The sequence below is a fragment of the Cucurbita maxima genome, unplaced genomic scaffold, assembly GCF_002738345.1.
Source record: "Cucurbita maxima cultivar Rimu unplaced genomic scaffold, Cmax_1.0 Cma_Scf00049, whole genome shotgun sequence".
Taxonomy (NCBI): domain Eukaryota; kingdom Viridiplantae; phylum Streptophyta; class Magnoliopsida; order Cucurbitales; family Cucurbitaceae; genus Cucurbita; species Cucurbita maxima.
The window spans coordinates 272,151-296,808 of record NW_019272065.1 but is presented as its reverse complement, the minus strand read 5'-3'; the positions used below and the strand labels follow the sequence as shown (position 1 = coordinate 296,808).

General features: G+C 35.2%; 2 protein-coding genes and 1 long non-coding RNA gene across 3 annotated transcripts; 1 reads left to right on the top strand and 2 right to left on the bottom strand.

The window, feature by feature from the left end:
• Positions 1 to 826: 826 nt before the first annotated feature.
• On the bottom strand, positions 827 to 7,689 carry LOC111471201 (pyruvate kinase 1, cytosolic-like). The gene is made up of 16 exons (XM_023116905.1): positions 7,433 to 7,689; positions 7,146 to 7,242; positions 6,959 to 7,056; positions 6,520 to 6,675; positions 5,611 to 5,688; positions 5,217 to 5,348; positions 5,039 to 5,119; positions 4,884 to 4,955; positions 4,705 to 4,794; positions 4,007 to 4,151; positions 3,710 to 3,798; positions 3,015 to 3,110; positions 2,823 to 2,890; positions 2,614 to 2,713; positions 2,010 to 2,069; positions 827 to 1,395 (listed from the first exon to the last, which is right to left on the bottom strand). Exons 1-16 carry the CDS (start codon positions 7,499 to 7,501, stop codon positions 1,243 to 1,245), a joined length of 1,584 nt encoding a protein of 527 aa, XP_022972673.1. The 5' UTR covers positions 7,502 to 7,689; the 3' UTR covers positions 827 to 1,242.
• A 4,725-nt stretch (positions 7,690 to 12,414) lies between these two features.
• On the top strand, positions 12,415 to 16,894 carry LOC111471199 (glucomannan 4-beta-mannosyltransferase 9-like). Its single transcript, XM_023116903.1, has 6 exons — positions 12,415 to 12,846; positions 13,078 to 13,429; positions 14,587 to 14,697; positions 14,808 to 15,058; positions 15,129 to 15,328; positions 16,287 to 16,894. Exons 1-6 carry the CDS (start codon positions 12,517 to 12,519, stop codon positions 16,645 to 16,647), a joined length of 1,605 nt encoding a protein of 534 aa, XP_022972671.1. The 5' UTR covers positions 12,415 to 12,516; the 3' UTR covers positions 16,648 to 16,894.
• Positions 16,106 to 23,785, bottom strand: LOC111471205. The gene is made up of 3 exons (XR_002715164.1): positions 23,773 to 23,785; positions 17,115 to 17,120; positions 16,106 to 16,219 (listed from the first exon to the last, which is right to left on the bottom strand). It is a non-coding gene; the product is annotated as an uncharacterized LOC111471205 (long non-coding RNA).
• Between the last annotated feature and the right edge of the window lie 873 nt (positions 23,786 to 24,658).

Here is a 24,658-nt window from a genome sequence, read left to right as displayed (position 1 = left end):
TTTGGAGTTTGTTTTTTTATTAAAAAAAAAAAAGGTAAACTATAAGAATAAAAATAATTATAGAATGGTTAAAATAAATTAAAATTGGGGAACCCATTGGTTTTTAATAACTATTGGAGCCCATTGTTTTTGGTTGCAAAAAAAAAAAAAAAAAAAAAAAATTAAAATTAAAAAAGGAAGGTAATGTAAATCACTTTTGTTTTCTTTAATCAATAGTTTTTTTGAAACTTGAAATTTGAATTTGGCTGAATTTGTTGGTGAATAAAAAATACCCACTTAATTGATATATAATAATATTAAAATCTATTAGTGTGTTTTTTCAAGGAATAATAGAAAAAACATAAAATGAAATTAGAATGAACAAATTTATTGATTTGTTAATAGAATAGTTCAAAACTTTATATTTTCATTTAAAATATTTATATTGGTAAATAGTAATTGGCACATATATTTATATATATATATATATATTAATTGTAATTTTTATTGGAATTTACGATTTAAAAAATTACGACATTATAATTCTAAAAAAACAAAAATGTGTCACTTTCATTGGTGTAAAACGAAACGCATGCAGGAGGAAGACAAAAGACGAGATTGAGCGGGAAGAGGACGTGAATCACGTGACACACGTGACACCACATTTCAGTCGGTGCGATATGAATAAATAAAATTCTAACCATTCTTTTTTTTTTTTTTTTATGAATTTTAATAAAAACAATAAATGTTTATTTTAATTTTTTTCATATATTTTTTTGGTCTGTATTATTATTCATATGTCATTGAATTAGTAAATAAATTGAAAAAAACAATGAGGGGCAACTAATTCAGGGAATAGAAAATTCTTGGGAGTTTAATTTATTAAATTAACTGGAAACAAATAAGAAAAAGCCTCCCCCCTCCAACAACAGCAAATAGGAATACGATCAAAAACTAGAAATATCACAACAGCTCCTCTGCTGCTGCTGCTGCTGCAAATGGCAATAGCATATAGAAATAAAACTAAGCGAATTGGGATTTTTTTCCATGAACTCGCCATGGCTTCTAATCGGAAAGTCAAAAAATAGGTGTTTTATGAGTGTCATTTTACACTTTTTCCACTTTTATCATGTCTCCTCAATCAATGTCCAAAAACCAAGTGTCTGTATAGTAATACCTCATGGTGGTGGTGACAGCACCAGAATAACTGTCAATCAAAATTTTTATCTGGAAAGGGCAAGGCTATTTAGTTTGTTCGTTCGTTCAATCTTCCAGCTCGATGATCTTCACCACAGATGCATCCCCAACCTTCTGGCACACAACAACTCGGTCATGTGGCTTGATTACTCCATATGCTTTGCCGTGATCCAGAGCAACCTTTAGAACTGACTCGTTTGTTGCGCTAGTCGACTCCGCCTACAAATTACCATTTGAATACAATTGGCACCGCCTTATCAAATGTATGATTTGATATAGTTCAAATGTTTTTTTTTTTTTTTTTAATCTGAAGAACATGATACTATTTGACTTTTTTGGCTTCCAGTGCTTTATGTACCAGAAGTTGAATAATTCAAGAGAAAATAATTAGAAAAATCTGAACAACATAATGACTATTGTCCTTTTTGATTTTCAATGAAGACTGACGTGCTAGAACTCTATTAATATGCACATACACATGGGCAAATCTCCCTTTTCCCGTGTGTGCGTCTATTTGATTATTTATTATGCAAGTTCATAACGAACTAAATACGAGGTTGGTAATTACTATTTAGGAGGGTTACAGCAGATCATAGAAATGAATTCTAACTTCTAAAACTAAAGGGACCAAAATTCTAAACTTTTTAAATATCATAGGAGCCAAATTTTTATTGAAAACAACAAAGCAGGTATGGATATGATATAGACCAACAAACAAACCCTTATGAATAATTTGGAAGTCCTCAGTAAAAAGATCACTAATGAGATTAGCGGATTCTGATATAATTCACTCTTCATCAACAAATCAAAGCAAAATGGAAAATGGAACTTACAGGATGTCGTGGATCAGCAAGCATGGGGAAGAGGCCTCTTACTATCAATGACTGCCTAGCCTGAAATAGAACAAGACCAAATAACACCTTGTCAAAGACAAACTATCAGCATTTAGCTTCAACACGAATTGCACGAAGTGCATACGGTGAAGGATGATATTTAATCTGACTAATCTGACCGCAGCATTTAGTATTTATCTAAACGAATACCTAACTTCTTATTGAAGATTAATACTCACCTCTAAAACAGAGAATTATATAATCACCTCATACACAAACTTCGCTAATGAATTTCAGATAGTACACAATTTAAATGCATTGTCAACAAGTTCAAAATCATAAATACTAATTCCTTTTCGGCAATCTGATTAATTATTTTTCTTCTTTCAAAAAAGCACAAGAAAAAGAAGGCACAGTAGCAAAAGACAGCATTGTACAATCACTAGTAGCTAGAATTGAGGCAAAATCCATAAAAAGGACTCCCTTTACTGAATCACCCACCCCAAGTGTAGAAATTTTTTATTTGTTAAAATATTCGTGTACGAAGCTCTCAATGAGACAAAAAACAATGTAGAAAATTGCCCAACATGTTATAAGAAAATACCTCAAATGCACCACTAAAGCTCCACCTCAACTGATTTGTCTTCAGCCTAGGAATGACTACAGATATAACTGGCATCGTGGGCCTATATTTAGCAATTAATCTGCATATTCATACAGCAAGTTTAGACTTCTATGAAATAAATAGCAGCAAATTTTTTAAGAGAACTTCAGCTTGTTTGAAGACCAAAACTGGAGTCCGAACCCCAATACCTTGCAGCTCTTCCAGATGAAGTGAAGCAAATAATAACTGAAGCCTTCACCTTAATGGCAGCCCTAACCTAAAAACAGAATAAACCTATTGCACATGAAACCCACGGTAGAACTACAACAATTATAAAAATGATTGCTGCTAAAACAATTGAAAATAAAAAAAATACAGTAACCAGAATAATGAACCAGTACCGCTGAGGAAGCAATGGACTCCAAGTGCGTCATAGGTTCACCAACAAATTTGACAGTCTTCTTGAAATACAAATCTTGATTGAACACCTTCTCGGACTGCATATTTTAAGGAAACAAGGGAACCCAGGGGGTATAAATATAAACACTTAAAAAGAAAAAGGAATCAACATTATAGACGGTGATAAATCCACACAGCCTTCAAGTTTATAACAACGACTCTTTATAAGTTTATAATGCCATAGAACATTAGGTCTAGCAGACAAAGGTCAAATGTGACATGCATCTCTCTTCTAAACAGTTAAAATAATGACTGAATCGTAGGGAATATACATCAAGAAGAGGAAATACTAAAGCTGAAAAGAACAAATACTATGAGTATCAAGATCTACAGCTAGAATAGGATGGTTACAAATCTCATGGTTGGCAAATACGCTCACCAGTCATAAGTTAGAAGATTGAGGAAAACAAGTCCTATTTCTTCCCAACTAGAAAAACAAATCATTCTATAACCAACTTTGGTCATTGGAACATGGGATATAATCGACACCACAAAAAATAAAAAAGTTGCGACGTGAAAGTTGAGAAAATAACAAAAATCCTTGATAGAAACAGATCTCAACGAAGCCAACATGTAACTAATAACAGAGAGTATTTGTATATATAAAGAGAGAGAGAGATGGACAGAGAACATTTACCTCGGCACAAATCCTACCAACAGTTGAAATCGTCTCTACGGGATACTGTCCACGCAAAGTCTCAGCACCCAGAAGAATTGCATCACTTCCTGCATCCATGAGAATAGTTTAACCAAAGCAAATGTGAATTGTAAAATGACCGAGTTAAATGGAAAAGTCATGGTACATCCATAACTTAAGCTGTTAACCAACAATTTCATAAAAAGGCTGTATCATCCGTCTTTAACACAATATACTTTCTCATTATTATTGCAAAACTTACCATCAATACTTTCTCATTATTATTGCAAAACTTACCATCAAGGACAGCATTTGCAACATCAGTAGCTTCTGCACGAGTAGGCCTTAAATTGTTGGTCATACTGTCCACGACACGAGTAACCACAGCAGGCTTTCCAGCCATGTTACACTTGTAAAGGGCAGCCTTTTGAAATAAAAACACCTACAATATATGGAGAAGTGATCAGAAAAAAGCCTACCTTGAGCTTTAGATCCTTATCATCACAACAAGAAGAAAATTATAATTGAACCAAGACCATTAATGAGGGGAATATTATAATACATTCAACCACATGAATTTGGAGTTTCAAAGACGACCATGGCTTCATTCCTCGTCCTATCAAGCTTGTGTAGGCACTAATTTTCTGTTGGACATGACAGTTGACATTTTTCTAACTAGTTTGATAGAGCTAAATTTAAGACCCGGTGAAAAATCAAAGGGAAAATCATATAATTAGCTTGTGAATAAAATAATAGAATTTTCCAACAGATATATCAGTACAGCATCATTTCCCAGCTGTCCTCTCATGTACGAGAAGTAAACGGTTTCAATTCTCTTCCCATTCAAACAAGTATCAAGTCTCAAACACAAGCATCAGCTCAAAAATGCAATCAGAATGAAAACATCCAGAAAAAAATAGATACAAGTAATTGGTGGAAATTAACTTGACATTGCAGCAAGACTAAATTTAGAGATTGTACTCAAGGAAACTAACCTTCTCGGGTGGGAGATCTATACCCAAATTCCCACGGGAAAGAATAATACCATCTGCTTCGCGTAGAATCTCATCAAAATGGGTTAACCCCTAAAAATAGGATCACAGAAATATGCGATTGTCTAAGTCAGCATTAGTATAGCTCGACCCACCCCCAAAAAAAACTAAATATGACTTACCTCAACAGTTTCAATTTTGGCAAAGATTTGGGTTTGGCTAAGGTCACCTAATTTAGAAAGGAATTCACGAGCCTGTATAACAATATAAAAACCGTCTGATTCGAAATATCTAGAAAAAAAAAAGGTGGGAGAGAGCTCAGTGTAAAGAAATATACTTGTCGAACGTCTTCTGCATGTCTGGTATATGACAATGAGAGGAAATCAATTTTGTTTTGCACACCCCAACTAGAGATAACCTGAAATTAACAGTGCAATACACGATATTAAGTACCAATATGTGGCAATGGAGCCACCAAGGAAAATGACAATATGTAAATCAGAAAGCTCACCCACCTCCTTATCCTTATCCGTAAGTGTCGGAAGGTTAATATGAATTTGAGAGCCATGTAAAGTGAACAGTGATCCGGACAGTGTGGCAGAGTTCTTAACCGTACAAACGACATCATCGCCTTTGACTTCAGAAACCTGATCAAATTTCCAGCAAAAACACGGTCATGTACAAATTCATACCTTTGGCATGATATTCTTCTGCAACAAACACTATTATGACTTTATGTGGTAAGCTATAATTTCCCGATTTGAAATCATCCAGATAAGAAGTAAAATTTCAAATCACACACAAATGAAATGCAGCTACTATCTGGAAGACCCGTAGTTTTAACATGCAACCACAAACCAACTGAACGAGGGAAAGAATTGGCAACAGATACTAGAAGGTTTTACTCACCTCCATCCATACAGAAGTCGATTCACTTCCAGTGAAAAGGTATTGACCCACAAAAATGGTGTCTCCTTTCTTTACAGCCTACAAGAGACAAAGTAAAGAATTGTTATCTGACAAAGATAACTAATATCAATGGTAGTTGAGTAGTCAAATTAGAAGCTTCATAACACTTTCACAATTACGTGCTAGAAGCAATCAGTAAAGTTAGAAAGATAACCAAATTGATGGTAAATGAGACATGTTTGACTTAAATTAGATTAATTTCTTAAGCATATTTGTAACTTGAAACAAACATTTCATTAAGACTTTTCTCACACTAAAGAAGGATTGTTCTAAGACTTAAATAAAGCACTGAGAATTTTCTTTTTTCTTTTTTTATTTATTTATAATCTCACTCTTAGGTTTCAAAATCTTTTATTGTCATTTAGAAAAACATTTAAATACATTTATCAGCATCCATATCATAATTTCCTTGTTTTACAATATTAGACTAGCATTTTAAATAACCATGGGTGTACAGCCATAACGAAACTAGTACGAGTAAGATATCCAGAATCGAGAAACCCCATAAACATAAATATTCTCGGTGACTACAAACAAGACTAAGAATGAGTGACTTCAAAGGCTTCAAAGTTCATTACTAGCTTTTTGTGACAAATGGATCAACCCATGGTAATTTAGTAGGACCTAATCAAAAGTTTATACATTGTTAACCAACAAGACATCATCAAACCTGAAGATTTGTTTGTGAGAGGATATTTCCAGTAACGTATCACAATGATATCAAGAGAACAAGACAAACTTTCAACAGCTAGTCCAACTAACATGGCCAAACTAACCAAAATCAAATTCATTATTACTTTGCCCATGGGACAGCCATCATGAAAATAACAACAATATGAAGTTCCATACCTGTGAAAGTCCAGTAAAGTTAATAGGCAAGAGATCCGAAGTTGCCTCAAGCTCTTGATTGGGCGTTAGGACAACTACGGCATCTTCCTTTAGTGAAATAGACTTCTCAGTTTTATTCAGTACTTGCAACTCAGGGCCCACGGTATCCAGCATTACCTGAAAGAGCAGAAGGCACGTAGAACACTCGGCATTAAATAGGTGAGGCAGAAATAATATTACATCAGTAGAATTTATTCTAGGATCTAACTGCAAAACTACCTCCTTTCAAAAAATAACGCCTCCTCATAACTCATACCAGAGAAGTAAAGTATTAAACAATGACAGGAAAAAAAAAACTTCATACACAAAATCCTCAACCAACAAGTAATCCAACAATATGACAACACAAATACATAGCAGAGTCTACATATATAGATAATTTCAAATGACAATCACATACAGCGCAAAGCTTCTTAGTGATCTTCACGGCCGCCTTCAAATTTTCCAAAGTCTCCTGATGATATTCAGAGTCACCCCAAGAAAAGTCGAAACGAGCAACTATCACGAAGAAACCAAAAGCTCTTAGGAACATAAAATATCAAAATATGAGACAGAATGGAAACGAGAAAATAACAACAAAAGTATACCCGACATTCCAGCCTTCAAACAACCAGATATCAACTCAACAGATCGAGACCTTGGACCAAGAGTTCCAACGATCTTCGTCATAGCAGGAAAGAAACTCTGAAAAACAATTATCAATAAACAAATCGTCAAACCAATAAAATACACAAAACGAGAACGATGGTTTCACAAGTGCAAAGAACATTAATACACCAAAAAATGAACAAAACAATCAACAACAAATCACAAGACATATTCATAATCGAATAAACAGCTTCATAGATCGAAGATGAATGAGAGGGGAACTTACAGCCTTGGATGGCTCGAGGATGGAGGCCATGCGAATAGGCTCCTCGAGAAGCAAGTGATTGGAATGCATCTTGGATGACGAGTGCAATCGGAGGCGACTGAGAAGAACTTGAAAATGGGAATTGAAATCGGAGGAAGATGAATATGAAGAGAAGGAAATGAATCAGAAATGGAAGGAATGGATCCTTTTGAGACACTTTCTATCTCTGACTCCGAGAGCGGAATAAGAGAAAACCTGGTTCTGCGCTTCAACCAGAAACTGTAACTAAAGTACAATTATATTTTTCGCCCTCCCTGCTTCTTCGGGTTTGAGGGTAAAATTGTAAATATGCATGCTAAAGTTATATTGATTAAACTATTCACTAAATTAATAAAATTATCTTAAAAGTACTTTTAAACTTTAAAAATAAAAATACAAAATACCGTTACCTTAATTTTAAATATAAATTATTAATACTTAATACCTTTTAACTTTTAAAATATTTCAATATTTTATTAATGCTTTTAAATTTTGTAAAAAAAAAAATTAAAGATACCATGTTTTTAAAATATTTATAAATTTTTAAGATTATATTTAAAAATGTGAAGATAATCTATAAAATATTCATAAACGATTTTTATCCATATATTGATAATAAAAAAAATTGAATTCGATGTTATTTCTAAAATCACATATGTATTTTTAAACTTTTTTAAAATTTAAAAATATTTTTGAAACATTATTAAAAGTTTACGGTAAATTTTTTTTTTTATATTGTTAAATTTTTTGAAAAGTCAGAGATATTATTAAAATATTTATAGAGTTTAGAGATATTTTTATTAATTTAACCTAAAAAACTTTATACTTAAAAAAAATATAAAAATTATATAAAATAAATAAATTATGACCCTAAACAGTTTTTGGTAATTTTAAGAAAAAGAAAAGTATAATTTAAATAAAATAACACATACCATATATAAAATAATAAAATAAATAAAATTTGATTTCTTGGCTAACAAGTTAAATATAATAAAATACTATAACAACACAAGATATTTCTTTATTTATTTTTTTTACTGAATACAAACTGAGCCCACTGTATAGTAAATCGCTTTCCAGTTGACTTTCCTCGTTATTCGCATTCAAAGTTACCCACCGTAAGAAAATGTTACGCCCACAGATTTCACTTTTTATCTTTGCTTTCACATCCTCCAATTTTATTAAATACAAAAAGATACCCTTCGTAGTCCCTCAACTCTTTCTCTTACTATTTTAACCTCAACTTAACTAGCGACCAGATTAAAAATATATTTAAACCATAAAACCCAAAATTGTAATTTGCAGAAAAAAAAAAAAAAAAAAAAAGCAAATAATCGCTAAAAAGACGGAGTTATTAGGGAGGACGGCGGCGAGAAATTGACGAGTTGTAAAAATGATCGGAGCCGAGGAATACGTGTCGTGATTCGTGGAAATGATTATGGCGTCAAAATGCCGCACAAAATCAACTGCCCTTGCCCAACGCCGGTCAACCAAGCCCTTTGAAAAGTTTAAGTAAATGTGTATTAATCTCGACCATAATCAATTAAAACGGTTATTGGGCTTTGGGCTTTGGGCTTTGGGCTTTTTCCAACTTTCTTCGGGTCGAAAGCCCAAAGCCCAAAAACATCTGGAAAATATTTTATTTTGTACATATATAAATTATATATTTTTGAGGTCAAAACTGGTATGTACAAGAAGCTGCCCTGCCCTGCCCTACTGGCAGAAAGGTAAAGCTTCAGCTGCCCGAACCTGTTTATTTTTAATTTTATTTATTTAATAAATTGACCACCGTTCAAATATATGTGGCCATCTTTTTCTTCAACATTTCCAATTTTTTTTTAATCATATATTAAAATAAATACAGCTAATTTCTTTCTTTACCAATAAGGTCAAAACTTTGAAATTTTTAGTCCCTTTTATAAATATTAAATTAATTATCATATGTTACTCGATACAAATAATGAGATATAGACAAAAAAAAAAATTGATTTGAATGGCAAGTTTTAATTTAAGAATAAAATTTATATTTAATTTACTCTTTTAAATAAAATTTTAAATTTTAAATTTTGTGTTTAATAAAATATCTAATTTATGTTTAAAATTTTAGAAAGTTAATTGAATAAAAAAAAAAAAAAAGCATTTAATTTCATTTGAGGTTAGGTTTTGAGTCCATTTAAATTGGACCATATGATGTGGCATCAATCACTCAACTACTCCCTTTAAAACCTAATTAAGACCGTCCAATCACCAAGATCTAAAATAAAAGGTTGCAAGTTTTTTAGACCCCTTTTTATCCTTTTAATTAAATTTAGCCCCCACATTCATTGAGGTCGTGGTCGGAATAAAATTACAAAAAAGGGCCTTGCTTTTTGTTTAATTCAAAGGACGCCCAGTTTCCCGTCGTTGACTTTCTAATAAAGTTAAAATATTTAATAATTTAAGACTTTTTTTCTTTTCACTTTGTGCTTTGAGAATCCAGCTCAAAGCAAGAATGCTTTAGATTTAACCCACCTCTATTATTTATATATATACACGTACGTACGAATGAGACTCATACATGAATGTTAATGCCATGTATTATCATATTAGATACGTTCATGAGCTTTACTGATATGGTGATGATTATTTATTTAATATAATGACCATAAAATACACATGTATAGTTTGATTCAATAATAAATTAGGAATAATTAACCTTCTAAATATATTGGACCAAAAGGGCATTTTAGATTATTTTATTTTATTTTATTTTATTGATAAAAATTATGTGGGGGAGAATTTAATAATGTGTTAAATTATAAAACTGTGAAAACAATCTTCCAAACACCTTCTTATTTGTCATATTCAAACGTTAATTACATTAATATATTTGAAATGTTTTTTCTTCTTTCTTTTTTTATTTTTTTTTATTTTTGCAATTTTCTATTTAAATTTATATTTTAAATAAATCATTGGAAAAAAAAATGGTGAATATTATGGAATATAAAGAAATAAATAAAGTGTGGAGAGCCTAAAAAAGAAAATAATAGTTAGTTGAGAATTAGGTACGGAGTCTTTATACAACGGGGAACATTTATTCCATTATATATATATATATATATTCTCCAATATATTAATTAATTAACAAAAAAGAAAATATCTTTTTTGAATTTGTTTTTTCCGAAGGAGTTTAATGGAATTTCACCTCTCTCTCTCTATTGCCCTACCATATTCACGTTTTAATTATTATATTTCCAATATATTTATTTATTTATTTATCTATTTAATCAACGATTTTCAAAGACGTACTTCCAAGTAATATCGCAATGCTCAAACAAAAAAAAAAAAACAAATAATAAAAAAACGTGTTTAAATCAATTCATTTCTAGATATTTTTCAAAATATTCCAAATAAAAAAAACTTCATAACGATAGATGAGTTAAAATTGTCTTTGTATTCCGATCACTTTCAAGTTTATAATAAATATTCGGCATGATCACGACCCGATAAATTAGGGATTTTCAATTTAAGTTAGTTGAATTTTTGTAAAACATAAAATCTTGGTTGATTCACGGATTGACGGTTGTAACTAAGGTTAGTGGTGTGTGGCTGGTAAATATTTACTATTTGAGCTTTGTGTTATTTTAGTTATTAATGTACCGAAAAATATGTTTTTTTTTAAGATGATTTTATATATAAAAAACAACCCGTAGACTCAACTTCAAAATAAAGCTTCGATTGAGTTATGAACTTTATTCGAGCTATTTGAATTATCAACCTAACTAACGCGAAACTTTGGATTGGTCCCGAAGATTTTATCGAACCAACCCGTATTTATCAGATAATAATAATTAAAATTAGATGTATACCTATGATTTGATTGTTATTAAAATTAGATATATTCCTATTATTTGATTGGTCTTAAAATTCTTTTTTTAATGGAAGTACGCTAAAAGTTGATATTGACTTATGGCTACTCAATTTAAATATATATTTTTAATGATTTTTAAAAAAGTTATATTTTTTAAATAAAATGTTTCCATAAGAAACCAGCTGTAGGTTTTTTTTTTTTTTTTTTAATTAATAAGTTTATATGTATTATTGACACTTTTGAACAAAATTAATTAATATCTTGAAATAAAAACATTTAATTTTGGTAAACAAAATTAACACGCCATCGCCATAATAAATGGAGACACTGTATATCATTTTCATAATACCTCCAAAATCTATGTGCTCTGTGTTAATTTCAAATATCTATTTTGTTTTTCATATAATATTCTTTTTATGAAAAAATTAATTTAAGAATATTGTCAATTTTGAACACAAAGTCTCGTTGCTTTTCTTAGGACTATCCCGAAAGGCCCACATCAATAGAGATATATTTCTTAATTATAAACTCATATCATTTTCTAAATTAGTCGATGTGACTTTCATCCAACACAATTAACGTGAAATCTCACATGGATCATAACGTGACTATGGCGTAGGAGTATGTTGAGGTCATTAGATATTGAATCTCGATCCAAATCCTTGACATAGAATCTCAAGAAGAATATATTTTTTATCGACCAAGAAAAAGTGACCTTTTACCATAGAAATTTATGAAGATAAGGGGAACACTTCCCGAGATACGTAACACATTCATCTTATACGCTAGGATCCATATCAACCTTAATTTATAAGAATATTATTTTGTCATACATCAATGGTTCAAATAAACAATATAATTCGGGTTTTTTTTTTTATAAAAAATTAAATTACAAATTAAATTCTTTAGTCTATTTATAAATTAATTTAAACAAATAATGGTCAGTTAAAACAATACCAACAAAAAAAAAAAACAAAAGAACACATTACAGCAATATAAATACAAATTTCACAGACAAAATTAAAATTCCAATTTAAATATAATTATTAAAAAAAAAAAAAAAGGTTATATAAACCTCCCTCCCCTGCTTTCTTCCTTTTTTATTTATTGCTGCTTCTGCTTCCCTTTCCACTGCAGCAGAAGCAGAAAAAAAGCCCTAAAAATCCCTTTATTTCTTGGTTTTTTTTTCTTCATCCCTTCAAACGACAGATCGGAAATGGAGGGTGTTTCGTCGGCGGCGCTTCTGCAGGAGACATTACAAGGAGGAACAGACGACATAGCGTTTCAAGCTTCGTTGATTTGGGATGCAATCAGAGCTCCGGTGGTTGTTCCTCTGCTCCGTCTCTCTGTTTTTCTCTGTTTGGTAATGTCGGTAATGTTGTTCGTGGAGAGAGTTTATATGGGTGTTGTCATTGCTTTTGTTAAGCTTCTTCGAAGAAAACCAGAAAAGAGGTATAAATGGGAACCCATGAAAGACGATATCGAGCTTGGAAACTCTGTTTATCCCATGATTTTAGTTCAAATTCCAATGTTCAACGAAAAAGAGGTAAATCTAACCAAACCCACCATACCCTATGATCTGTTTTGAGCCTAACTTCTCTGTAATCGAGTCTTTACTCTTTTCTCTAGAGAATTCTATTGACATGAGCATGACTTTGATATCATGTTACGAATCACTGTTCTTCCTAAATTAAGCAATGTGAGACTCACTTCCAACAATTCTCTAACTCATTACAACAAACACTAAAAAAATGAAGATTTGTTATTGTTTTTGTAGGTTTACCAGCTTTCAATTGGGTCAGCTTGTGGGCTATCGTGGCCGGCGGATCGGATCATAGTTCAAGTTCTAGACGATTCGACGGACCCAACAATCAAGGATTTAGTAGAAACGGAGTGCCACAAATGGGCTAGTAAAGGCATAGACATTAAGTACGAGATTAGAGATAACAGAAATGGCTACAAAGCTGGGGCTCTCAAGGAAGGTCTGAAACGAAGCTATGTTAGGCAATGTGACTTCGTTGTAATTTTCGATGCCGATTTTCAACCCGAACCGGATTTTCTCTGGCGAACCGTTCCTTTCCTTATTCATAACCCGGAAATTGGCCTGGTTCAAGCTCGCTGGAAATTTGGTGAGTCTTGATTATTCATTAATCATTTGAATTAAGCATGTTTTATTTTATTTAATTCTGTGTTTTTAAAACATTAATTAAGGTTAGTTAGAAAATTACCTTTTAGGAAAAATAATTCTTTTAATTAAGCAAGGTTAAAAGTGTCGGCGGGTTTGATTATATATAGTACGACCAAGTCAAATCGTTTAATCTTAGTTTAGTCCACGCGGGCAGCCGATGGATTTGCCACGTGTGATCAACCCCCCCTTTTTGTGTGGGGACCACTTTGCAGGTGACCAACCCTGTTAAATCCAAATAAATAAATTATTTTAAATCATAAAAGTTAGAATTTAATTTTTTTTTTTAAAGAAAAAACAAAATTTTAAATGGCCTAATTTGTATTATATCACTTGAATTTTCCTCACTGTTGGGATTTGCTTGTTCAAATCTGTAGCTTTTTGTTTTATTATTATTTAGTTTTTTTTTTTAATTATGTTATAATATATTTTAAAAGTAATGGAAAATTCTGTTGGGAAAGTTCCTTTATTGCCAAAAGGTCCTTCCGCCATCTTTTTTTCTTTTCTAGAATGCCCTTTACATTCCTCCTATTCCCAAACTACACCTCTTAATTTCAATTTATTAATTTTTGGTTCTTTACACATTTAAAATAATAATGACATAGAATTATTATTTTGGGCAACTGTATGAGTAAATATATTTGGTCAAACTTAGTAAATGAGTTATTAAATTCCTTGATTAAATATGTGACATTACACATTTAATGAAATTATTTCATATATATATAATTAATAAATTTGAGAGGACCTTGGTGAAAAGAATGAGGGGTCGAGGACAAAAGGGGAATGTCCGACAGGAAATCTAAGCAAAACGTCGAGAAGATAAGAGGATGTGTGAAGGAGAAGGAAAAAAATAATAATTAAAACATTTTCATTTCCATTTTTGCCCTCCCACGTCAATATATATTTAATTTAACGGGGTAAAAATAAATGGAATTTTATTTTGAAGTGAGGGGGCAATAGCATGTGGTAAGGACTACGGAATTGAGTGGTGGACCTGGGTTTGGGTCCCACTGGTTTGATGCAAAGTGGATGCCAGAGAGCGAGGGGTTTTTGTGGAATTTGGAATTTATGTTTTTTTTAATTTATTTATTTTTGCAGTTAATGCGGATGAGTGCTTGATGACAAGGATTCAAGAAATGTCATTGGATTATCATTTCACCGTGGAGCAAGAAGTGGGGTCCTCCACTTACGCTTTCTTTGGCTTCAATGGTAATTTTCTCACTTATTTCACCTCTCCCGTTTTTACTTTTTACCCTACATAAGTTAAAATAAATATTAAATTCTGGTTTTGGTGCTGACTCTGATATCATTTATAATAGGTACGGCCGGTGTTTGGAGAATTGAGGCGCTGAACGAGGCGGGAGGGTGGAAGGACCGCACCACCGTGGAGGACATGGACTTGGCGGTCCGTGCAAGTCTAAAGGGCTGGAAATTCTTGTACGTTGCAGATGTTAGAGTGAAAAACGAACTGCCAAGCACACTGAAAGCCTACCGCTACCAGCAGCACCGGTGGTCCTGTGGGCCGGCTAATCTCTTCAGAAAGATGGTCATGGAGATTATCAGAAATAAGGTAACAAAAAGTTCCTTCAAATTAACAATGGAAGAAGAAGTAGAAAGTGAATAATTTTAACCTTTTGCAGAAAGTTACCGCGTGGAAGAAGGTTCATGTGATTTACAGCTTCTTCTTTGTAAGAAAATTGGTAGCCCATATCAACACCTTCGTTTTTTACTGCGTTGTGTTGCCCGCCACCGTGTTGGTGCCGGAAGTTGTGGTACCCAAGTGGGGTTCTGTTTATATTCCGTCCATCGTCACGCTTCTCAATTCTGTCGGTACTCCAAGGTATGTGAGAATATTTGCTGGTGAAATTAAAATGAAAAAAAATAAAATAAATGGATATAAGATATTTATCTATGATAAAATGTGTAACGCTACTGTTATCAATAGGGAGAGGTGTTCTCATTCTTATCGGGAATGTTTTGTTCCCCGTTTCAACCGATGTGAGATCTCACAATCTATCCACTTGAGGGGCTAGTGTCCTCCCTGACACACCGCCCGGTGTCTAACTTTGATACCATTTGTAACAGTTCAAACTCAAAGCTAGCAGATATTATTCTCTTTAGGTTTTCCTTAAGAGCTTTCTCTTAAGGTTTTGAAGCACTTCTGGGAGGTTTCTACACACTTATAAGAAATGTTTCACTCCCCTTTCCAATTGACGTGAGATTTCACAATCCACCTCCTGGGGAGCTAGCATCCTCGTGGGATCTCACAATCCACCCTTTGGGGGCCAATGTCTTCGCTGTGCTCTGATACCATTTGTATTGGCTCAAGGCTACCTCTAGCAAACATTGTCCTCTTTGGGGTTCCCTTACGGGTTTCCCCTCAACGTTTTGAAACGCATTTGGTAGGGAGAAGTCTCCATGTACTTGTAAGGAATGCTTAGTTCCCCTCTTCAATTGATATGGGATCTCACAATCCTCCCCTTGGGGGGCCAGCGTTCTCACTGACACATAACCCAGTGTCTAGATACTATAGTCCTTTTTAGTTTCAACTTTTCGGCTTCCCGCGAGGTTTAAAAACACGTCTAGTAGGGAGAGGTTTCTACACACTTCTAAATACTGTTTCGTTTCCAACCAATATAGAATCTTACAATATGATACCTATGGTAAACTACAATGGAAGACAACTAGATATTTGATTTCAATAAAGGTCATACCCATAGTAAACCATAATCTACTCTATTTAACTCTTAGCAACAAGTTCATCAACTTCGATCAAACATTTTCGGTTCGGTTTGCAGGTCGTTTCATTTAGTATCATTTTGGATTCTGTTCGAGAACGTAATGGCAATGCACAGAACAAAAGGGACCATCATCGGCTTGCTGGAGACAAGCAGAGTGAACGAATGGATAGTGACAGAGAAACTGGGCGACGCCGCCAAAGCCAAAGCTACTTCAGCAAGACAGCATAAGAGGCCTCGCCTCAAAATTGCGGACAGGCTTCATTTATTGGAGCTTGGAGTGGGCGCTTATCTATTCTTCTGTGGCACTTACGACGTTTTCTTTGGTAAAAATCAGTTCTTCATTTTCCTCTTCCTTCAAGCCATAGCCTTCTGCATTGTCGGATTCGGGTACGTCGGAACCGTTGTTTCTTCTTCTTGATCATAATCCGCCGTCACCGCCGCAGCCGTGGTGCAGCCAACTTCATCTCTATATTCATCAAAAGCTTCATTGGGTTTATATATGTATGGTGTTCTGTTGTTATTAGTTTGTAGAGAGGGAGAGGGGAAAAGGGTAGCAAAAAGATGGCCTTTTTCTTTTTGACATGGGAAAGCTTGAAATTAGAGGAAGTTGTTGAGGAAGTCTGTGAATATAATTGATGAAGGGAATACTCAACCATTTACCACCATTTTGGCTCTCTGTTTTACTACCACTACTCTTAAAACATCTGACATCTCGAGCTATCGAGCTATTTTAACGGTTGAAGGTGTACGTAAGGACCGGGCTGACTCGATGACTCTTAAATGACTGGTAAATTTTTCACAAAATAAAACAAACTAATTTAAAAATCATAACATACATTATACTTATAGTGTATCAAAATAAAGTTTATACAAATATTTTAAAACGAAACACTGTTAAAACACAAGTTAAGGGACGCCACAAAAAGGTTGAGGACGACGGGTGAGGTTTGTCTATGGCACCTGCTCCAGAGTCTGCTCCCAACCTTGACCAGCTCCTTATTTCCTGAAAAAAAAATGGAGAATAAGGAATGAGTACAAGACTCAGTAACCACCCTACTTGTAGACTTTTAATCCTGTCCTTGTTATGTTAGGGTATCACACTTTTTTGTTTTCTTGTTCTTGTCGTAAGTTCTTGTTATGTTTTTTAATTCGTTCTCCAAGACATTCCCCTTAAGATTTACGGTACTAGACATAAACTTCTCAACCTGTATCCGATGCTTAATACGTTCCAAGTGACACAGTCTTAATACCTATGCTCAAGGCTTGTTGGGTTCCAAGCAGCGTAGTCTAAGTCATACACATGACGTACTATGGGAAGTCTTAAGGGGCTCTTAATTCATGGCTAGGATATAACACATGCGGAAGCAATTTGGATCTTAGGCACTCTAAGTACATCAATTATAGTGAATTAGCTAGCATGTTCAAAAGCATTAAAACTCAATGAGTTTGAATATTAACCTTTTGTCGCTCAAGTTTCTTTTTCCTCACGAACCGGTTTCGAACCACCACTAGTGTCTTTCCACTATTCTCCGGCCTTAAACGGGATTGTGGAATCGGACTAAACTTGGGAGGGATTTAGTATATATGAAGAGAGAGTTTGTGAAAGGTTTTTCTCAAGGTTTTTCACAAGCCAACCTTCTATGTACCATGATCACTCTATTTATAGAGTCATATTTGCATGTTCATGCAAATTTGAGATCACCAAATTTTGATACTCAAAATTTCACTCAAATTTGTGGGGTTTATTTGGCAAGAATGCAAGTTTGGTTAAACCAAATTTTGACACCTCAAAATTCCACTAACATAAATGAAGTCAACATTTTGACTTTCTTCATTTTGATTCAACAATCGATTTGAATTATTAATTTCAAATTAAAGTAATATTAAATGATTAATTAAACTATTTAATTAATATTTAATATTAATTCAAATGTCAATCCCAATTAATTTCGACACATATTTGATTAAGATATTAAATCTTATTTAAATATCTCATATTATCTCTTTTTGTTTAATTCGTAAATAAAACAAAAATGCGGTTAAATATATCGTATATATGTAGCGCATTCTCCATAATTTGAATTCGAACACTTCGAACTCATTCGTCAGACTGTTCTATGGTTTAGTTCGTTATGAGCTAGCAGAGGGACCTAATGGACCTATAGATCATGGGCTCCAACGATCCAAGATTAACCAGTTAAACTCATTAACCTTGTTAACCAACATTCGTTAACTACTAGGACATTCCACTATAGCTAGTAGTTGCACTCCCCTCACTATAGATATATTTCTGTCCATTTGATATAACCATGATTAGTAAGTCGATTCTTCACAGGTTGTTCGTAACTAGAGCTAGGTCAATTTACCGTTTTACCCCTGAAGTTATTTCTTATTTCTTATGTCTCACTGATCCTCTAATGAACAATTGGTTTGTGGTCCAACCAGTAAATCGGATCTCTCTCAGGCCAATGAGAGGGTGGGGCCCCTTGTTCAAGATCTGGAGTAAGTACTTAAGGGAACTTTATTGAAAATAGAATATGTTTTTGTTTACAAACTATGAGTTTTAGGACATAAAACCCAACATGGATAGCTTTTATCTTATCGCTATCCATGTCGATCTGTCCACAACTGATGACATGTCCGAGGAAGTTGATACATGTTTGTGTGAAGACACATTTTTCTTTCTTGACGTACAATTGATTCTGCCGCAGCTTGTCAAACACTAGCTTCAGGTGCACCTTGTGTTCCTCTAGGGTTGTGCTGTATACAACTATGTTGTCGAGGTATATTACGATGAACTAATCCAAGTATTCGTGGAAAACCTGGTTCATTAACGTGCAAAACGTAGCTGGGACGTTTGTCAAGCCAAAGGGCATTACCAGGAACTCAAAGGCCCCATATCTTGTTACACATGTCGTCTTGGGCTCGTCCCTTTCGACAATACGTACTTGGTAGTAACCTGATCGTAAGTCCAACTTCGTGAAGTATTTGACCCCGTGAAGCTGGTCAAACAAGTTGGATATTATCAGTAATGAGTATTTGTTGCGTACTGTCACATTGTTTAAGACTCTATAATCTATGCACAGACGCAACGTCCCATCCTTCTTTTTCTAAATTAGTACGGGGACTCCGTAAGGTGCCTTTGCAGGGCGGATGAATCCTGCCTTCAATAACTCATCTAGTTGTTTCCTTAATTTGGCTAGCTTAGGGGGAGCCATCCGATATGCTTTCTTCGCTGGGGGTTTAACCCCGAGGAGGAGTTCAATTTCGTAATCAATGCCTCGACGGGGTGGTAGTGTTTGTGGTAGGCTCTCTGGCATTATGTCAGCATAACTGTCTAGTACATCCTTGACTCTGCTTGGAATAGTTTCCTCAGTGGTCCTTTCTTCCATCAGGGGCATAGCCATAAATGTAGGTTCTTCTCGTGCGAGTCTTCTTTTTAATTGAATGACCGAGATCATTCTAAGATTACCTGGTTGCTTGATGCTTGTAGGTATTACTGTGGGGTTGTGGTCTGTGATCATCAAGCATTTCGCCAGTGGCATTGGGATAACTTTTTGTTCTAGGAGAAAGTCCATCTCAAGTACCACGTCGAAGTCATCCATGCAAAACACGACAAGGTCCATCTCTCCCATTTAGGCCCCTAATTTGAAGGGGACTCTTTTGGAGACTCCCACAATAGGCAAGGCCTTGGAGTTGACAACTTTCATTTTTTCGGGGTTCTTTTCTATTTCTATGGTGAGTTCCAATCTTCATGCTTCTTGGTCGGCGATGAAGTTTTGGGTCGCACCTGAGTCTACCAAGGTGCTCTTGCTTGGTCGGGAGTTTATTGTTGCATCTACGAACATGAGCCCTTTCTCTATTATCTCCTTTGGGTCGACCTTTCAATGGAGGGCTCACAAGAATTTAAGTGCACCCATTCGGGGGTTATCTTGATCTTCCCTCCTGTCTGGCGTAGTTTTGACTCTTGTGTCGTTGCTATCTTGGATGGACACTTGAAGTGCACTGAGAGAAGCCTGATGAGGACAGTAGGACAGTTTGTGGGGCCTTTACACAACAGGCATTGTAAAAGTGTCGTCGGGTAGTTCTTCTGAGGGTAAGTTCCTCGAGATGTCCCCGCTTGGTTATTCTGCTGAGGTCTATCTATCCACCCACTTGGTCTGTCGTTACTTTCGTTTGGCCTATTGGGGACTTCATTTAGATGATCTGGCGGCTTATATGTTCTGCCCCTAGTGTTTGGGGTCTGTGTTGTTCTTCTTTGGAAACTCGCTTCATTCCCAAAGTCTAGGAGTCTCTCGGCGCTGGTGATTGCAGTAGCTAGGTCTTGAACTATTTTCTCGTGTATTTTTTTTTTTTTACCCACGGTTGTAACCCATTTATGAAGAAAAATACCTTGTCTTTCTCCGACGTGCCCCTGATATCTAGCATTAGGGTCGAGAACTGTCGGACATAGTCCCTTATGCTTCCAATTTGTTTTAGGGTTATTAGTTTTTCCATTGCTATATGTTCTACATTTTCGGGGAAGAATTGGTCCCTCAACTCTCTCTTGAGGTCTTCCCACGAGTTGATGGTGTACAATTCATTTTCGATGTTTTGCACCTTCGTACGCCACCAAAGTTTTGCATCGTCTATGAGATGCACTGAGGCTACTATCACTTTTATGTCGTCGGTACAAGCCATTGTGGCTTTGAAGTACTGTTCGACATCAAAGATGAAGTTCTCCAACTCCTTGGCGTCCTGGTTCCCTTTGAAGGGTCTGGGTCTGGGAACTTCAGTTTGTTGGATCCTGTATGAGTTTGCCCAGTCGTGATGTTCTCCACGGCTTTCATGGTCACCCCAATTTGGGTGTTCATGTCGGCCATCTTTTCTTGGATGGCATCGATCGTTGCTCTAAATTTGTCAGGTAATCCATTAAACAAACTCATCTTGGTATTTTGTAGCATGTCGAACTCTTCGCCACGTCCGTCCTTGTGTGCGACAGAGATATCGAGCTACTAGAAAGTCTTGAGCTGCTTGTAGGAGCAACTCTTTCTTCGTGCGAGGCCACTCGAAACATTAGTTCTGCGATTGGCAACCCATCCAGGCAGTTGCCCATTGCGTCGATTTGTACAACTTTTCCATTCAATTCTTCTAGGAAGCGGATGGTGTCAGGGACTTCTTTGAGAAACAACATTTTCTCCTCTATTAAAGTAAGCCGGTCGGCTTGTGATTTGGGTGTCGACTTTGTCGTCGACATAGTTTCGGTCTTTGCTATGTCACGGAGCTAACAAAGCTTTGATACCACTTGTCACAATCGCACTCTTGATGACAACGGACTTGCGATTGTGGACGACATAGTTTCGGTCTTTGCTATGCCACGGAGCTAACAAAGCTCTGATACCACTTGTCACAATCTCACTCTTGATGACAACGACAAGTGAGCTAAGAAAATTTGTTCTTACGTCGCCTACGGCCAAGCGATGTATGCTCGAGCCTCTTGCCTCGGTTTAAGAAGAAGGTTTTAAAAAACGAGGGTAGAGAGAGATGTTTGAAAAAGACATTATATAAGGAAGCAAAAGAGTAACAACAATGACTCATAGTATATAACCTTGGGTAGGGAGAAGTTGACAACTAGTCATATCCCCTCTAGTACATTCTAAGACATTTCATGTCTGGCAAGTCTAGACATGATTTTTCCGAAACGTCATACTCCCTAGAAATACAAAAGTAAAACACTAGAACATAGAAAGACATAAAGGGTTGGGCTTGTCGTGGGCATGCGGTCATGGGCAACACGCCTTGGATGAGCATGACCATGACACGGGGCATCCCACCTATAAGAGGAAAAAGGTCTCCTTAGAAAGCACCGCGTGGTGGGAGTTATGGGCCACAATTGGACATGCTTAGAGTATTGCCTAACATTCTTGAATTTTCATGTCTAGGGACTTTGATTTCTTATTTGTGAGTGGTACCTAGCATTCTTCTTAGCTTTGTAGTTGTAAAGCTTGTTTCGTAATGTTCATGGCTCTTAATCTTGTAAGTTTCTAAGGTTCTTATTTTTTTGAAGCATAACTTGTAACATGCATTCGTAATCATATGAACTCATCTTAGCGTAAGTGCTAGAAGGTCATAGATTCCTAGAGAGTTCTTTAGAGGTTCTAGAAGAGTCTTGAATCTTGACATGTTTTCTTTGGGCGTTTCCTTAAGTTCTATCTTGGCTTATGTTCCAAACTTACTCCAACCAACTTGAAATTTTGAGCTTATCCTCGTGTCATATAATTGTTTCGTTGAGCTAGGATATGACTTATTGTTTCGTTTTCAGGAACTAACCCTTAGAGGTTGTCATGTCATACATCGTGTTTTGGTCCTGAAAACTCTTCCAAAGTAACCATTAGTTTTCTCCCCATGAGTGCATGGTGTTAGGTTATGGAGTCTGCTCTTTTATTTATAGCTTGGTAAACAGTTATATCCGGTAAAGCTATATATGGTAAATAACTATATATAGTAGATGGTTAAATCTAGTAAAGCTATATATAATAAATAGCTATATATAGTATATTGTTAAATCTCGTAAAGCTATATATAGTAAACTGAACTCTATATATATCCCGGTAGAGCTTTGAAAATATACTTTCTTTCTGTATTCTCTGTATTCTCTCTTATTGTACATACTTGAAGTCATCAAAATATAAATCCTTTAGCCAGAGTTCTTCTTGCATTTTCTCTATCTTGTTCTTTGTGTTCATCTAGATCGAGTGTGTGCATTGTTATGCGATCCCAACACATAGGTGGCATTATCATAATCGTGGCATCCTGTTGGCATATCGTGTTGTAGGTGAGGAAAATAATAAGTCTATCATGACAACCTGCTCATGGTACATATAGCAAGGCATCTCACCTAAAGAGGAATAGGGATCTCGTGGTACACTTCATGATGGGAGATAGTGGCGGGCAGGGATCCTAGCAACTTTTTAAGCATGTCATTTGCTTTAACCTAGGTGTTTCCTCGTATTCTCGGGGATCCTAGGTTTATGCATAACGTCTTGGGTCAAGCTTGGAACTTACACGATCTTCTTAGAAATAGCCCCAATGTGGTCTCGTACATGTAGAATCTGATTAGAAACCAAGGGTACTTGTGGGGAATCTCTTATTTTATGGATACCTCTTTAATCATCCTAGGAGGTAAAGTCATGTGGATCGTGATGTACGTTTTACTCCATATCTTGGTTTTGCTATTTAACATTACCCAATGACTCCCAAACTTCATTACCTTATACAACCTCCTGAGATAAGGATTCATACAACATTTCATAATGTTGGGAGATCATTTAGGGCTTAACCCGTAGGTAGTCTTCCTTAGGGGCATTATGGTCATTTTACCCCTAAATTTTTGGTTTTGCTACTTAACGAGTTCCAATGACTTTCAAACTTCACCACCTCATCAATCATTATAAAATAAGATCTACTGTTGAGTTTCATAGCATTTGGATGTCATCTAGGTCATGAACCGTAGGTAAATATCCTTAAGGGCATTATGGTCATTTTGCCCCGTTTCTTGGTCTACCTACATATCCTTATCTATTTACCACTAAATTTCACATATAACCTAAACGTGCTATGATATGCTCATCATTAAAATTTCATAGGCATCAGGGCTCATTTAGTGGGTTCTTTTAACGTTCCTTAAATTCCGAGCAATTTGGTGAGTTTAGGGCCTTAACTCATAATTCTTTGAATTTTTATTTCATATATCCTTTTTCATACTTGGTTTAGGGTTCATATGGAAATCCAAGCGATTTCTTCAATTATTTCTTAACAAAAAGTCCAAGGTGGCTACTTACCTTGTCGTCGACGTTCGGGACCTCCATTCTTGAGCTTTCGGTATCCAAATTATTTTTAATTTTCTTCCACAGACTCCTTATTGTGTCTAGTTTATGTAACCATAAAGTTTGTCATGTGAACCGATCTGGAAGGGGGTTAAAATTGAGAAATACCGAGAGAAGGTCAGATTTTGGGCTGACTTGGCCGGTTCAACTGAATCGCCCACGTCATCGTCTTCTTCCTCTGGACAGGAAGAAGACGAGCGCGACCTTTGCGCCGCCATTTGAAAATCGACTTCCACCACTTCGATATTGTTGTTTCTCCCTTAGATTTCTTCATGAAACATAAAGATAGTATTATAAGGAAGAGCTTGGAATTGGTTTCATACATTGTCGTGTATCGTAGCCTAAGATATTTGCTTCTAGTTCGTCCAAAATCATTTTCCTCGCCGGAGCTAAAACAGGGGATTCTTGTTGGGCAGCCGATTATAGGGGTTTTCAAGGCCCGATTTCTTCATGTAACCTCTTTCATATCCTTACCCCAAGCTATAAGAATTGGTTTGGAGGAACGTCTTTGAGTGTGGGACCTTAATTTCCAAAAATCGTTCTTGGTATGCAACTCACCCGAAA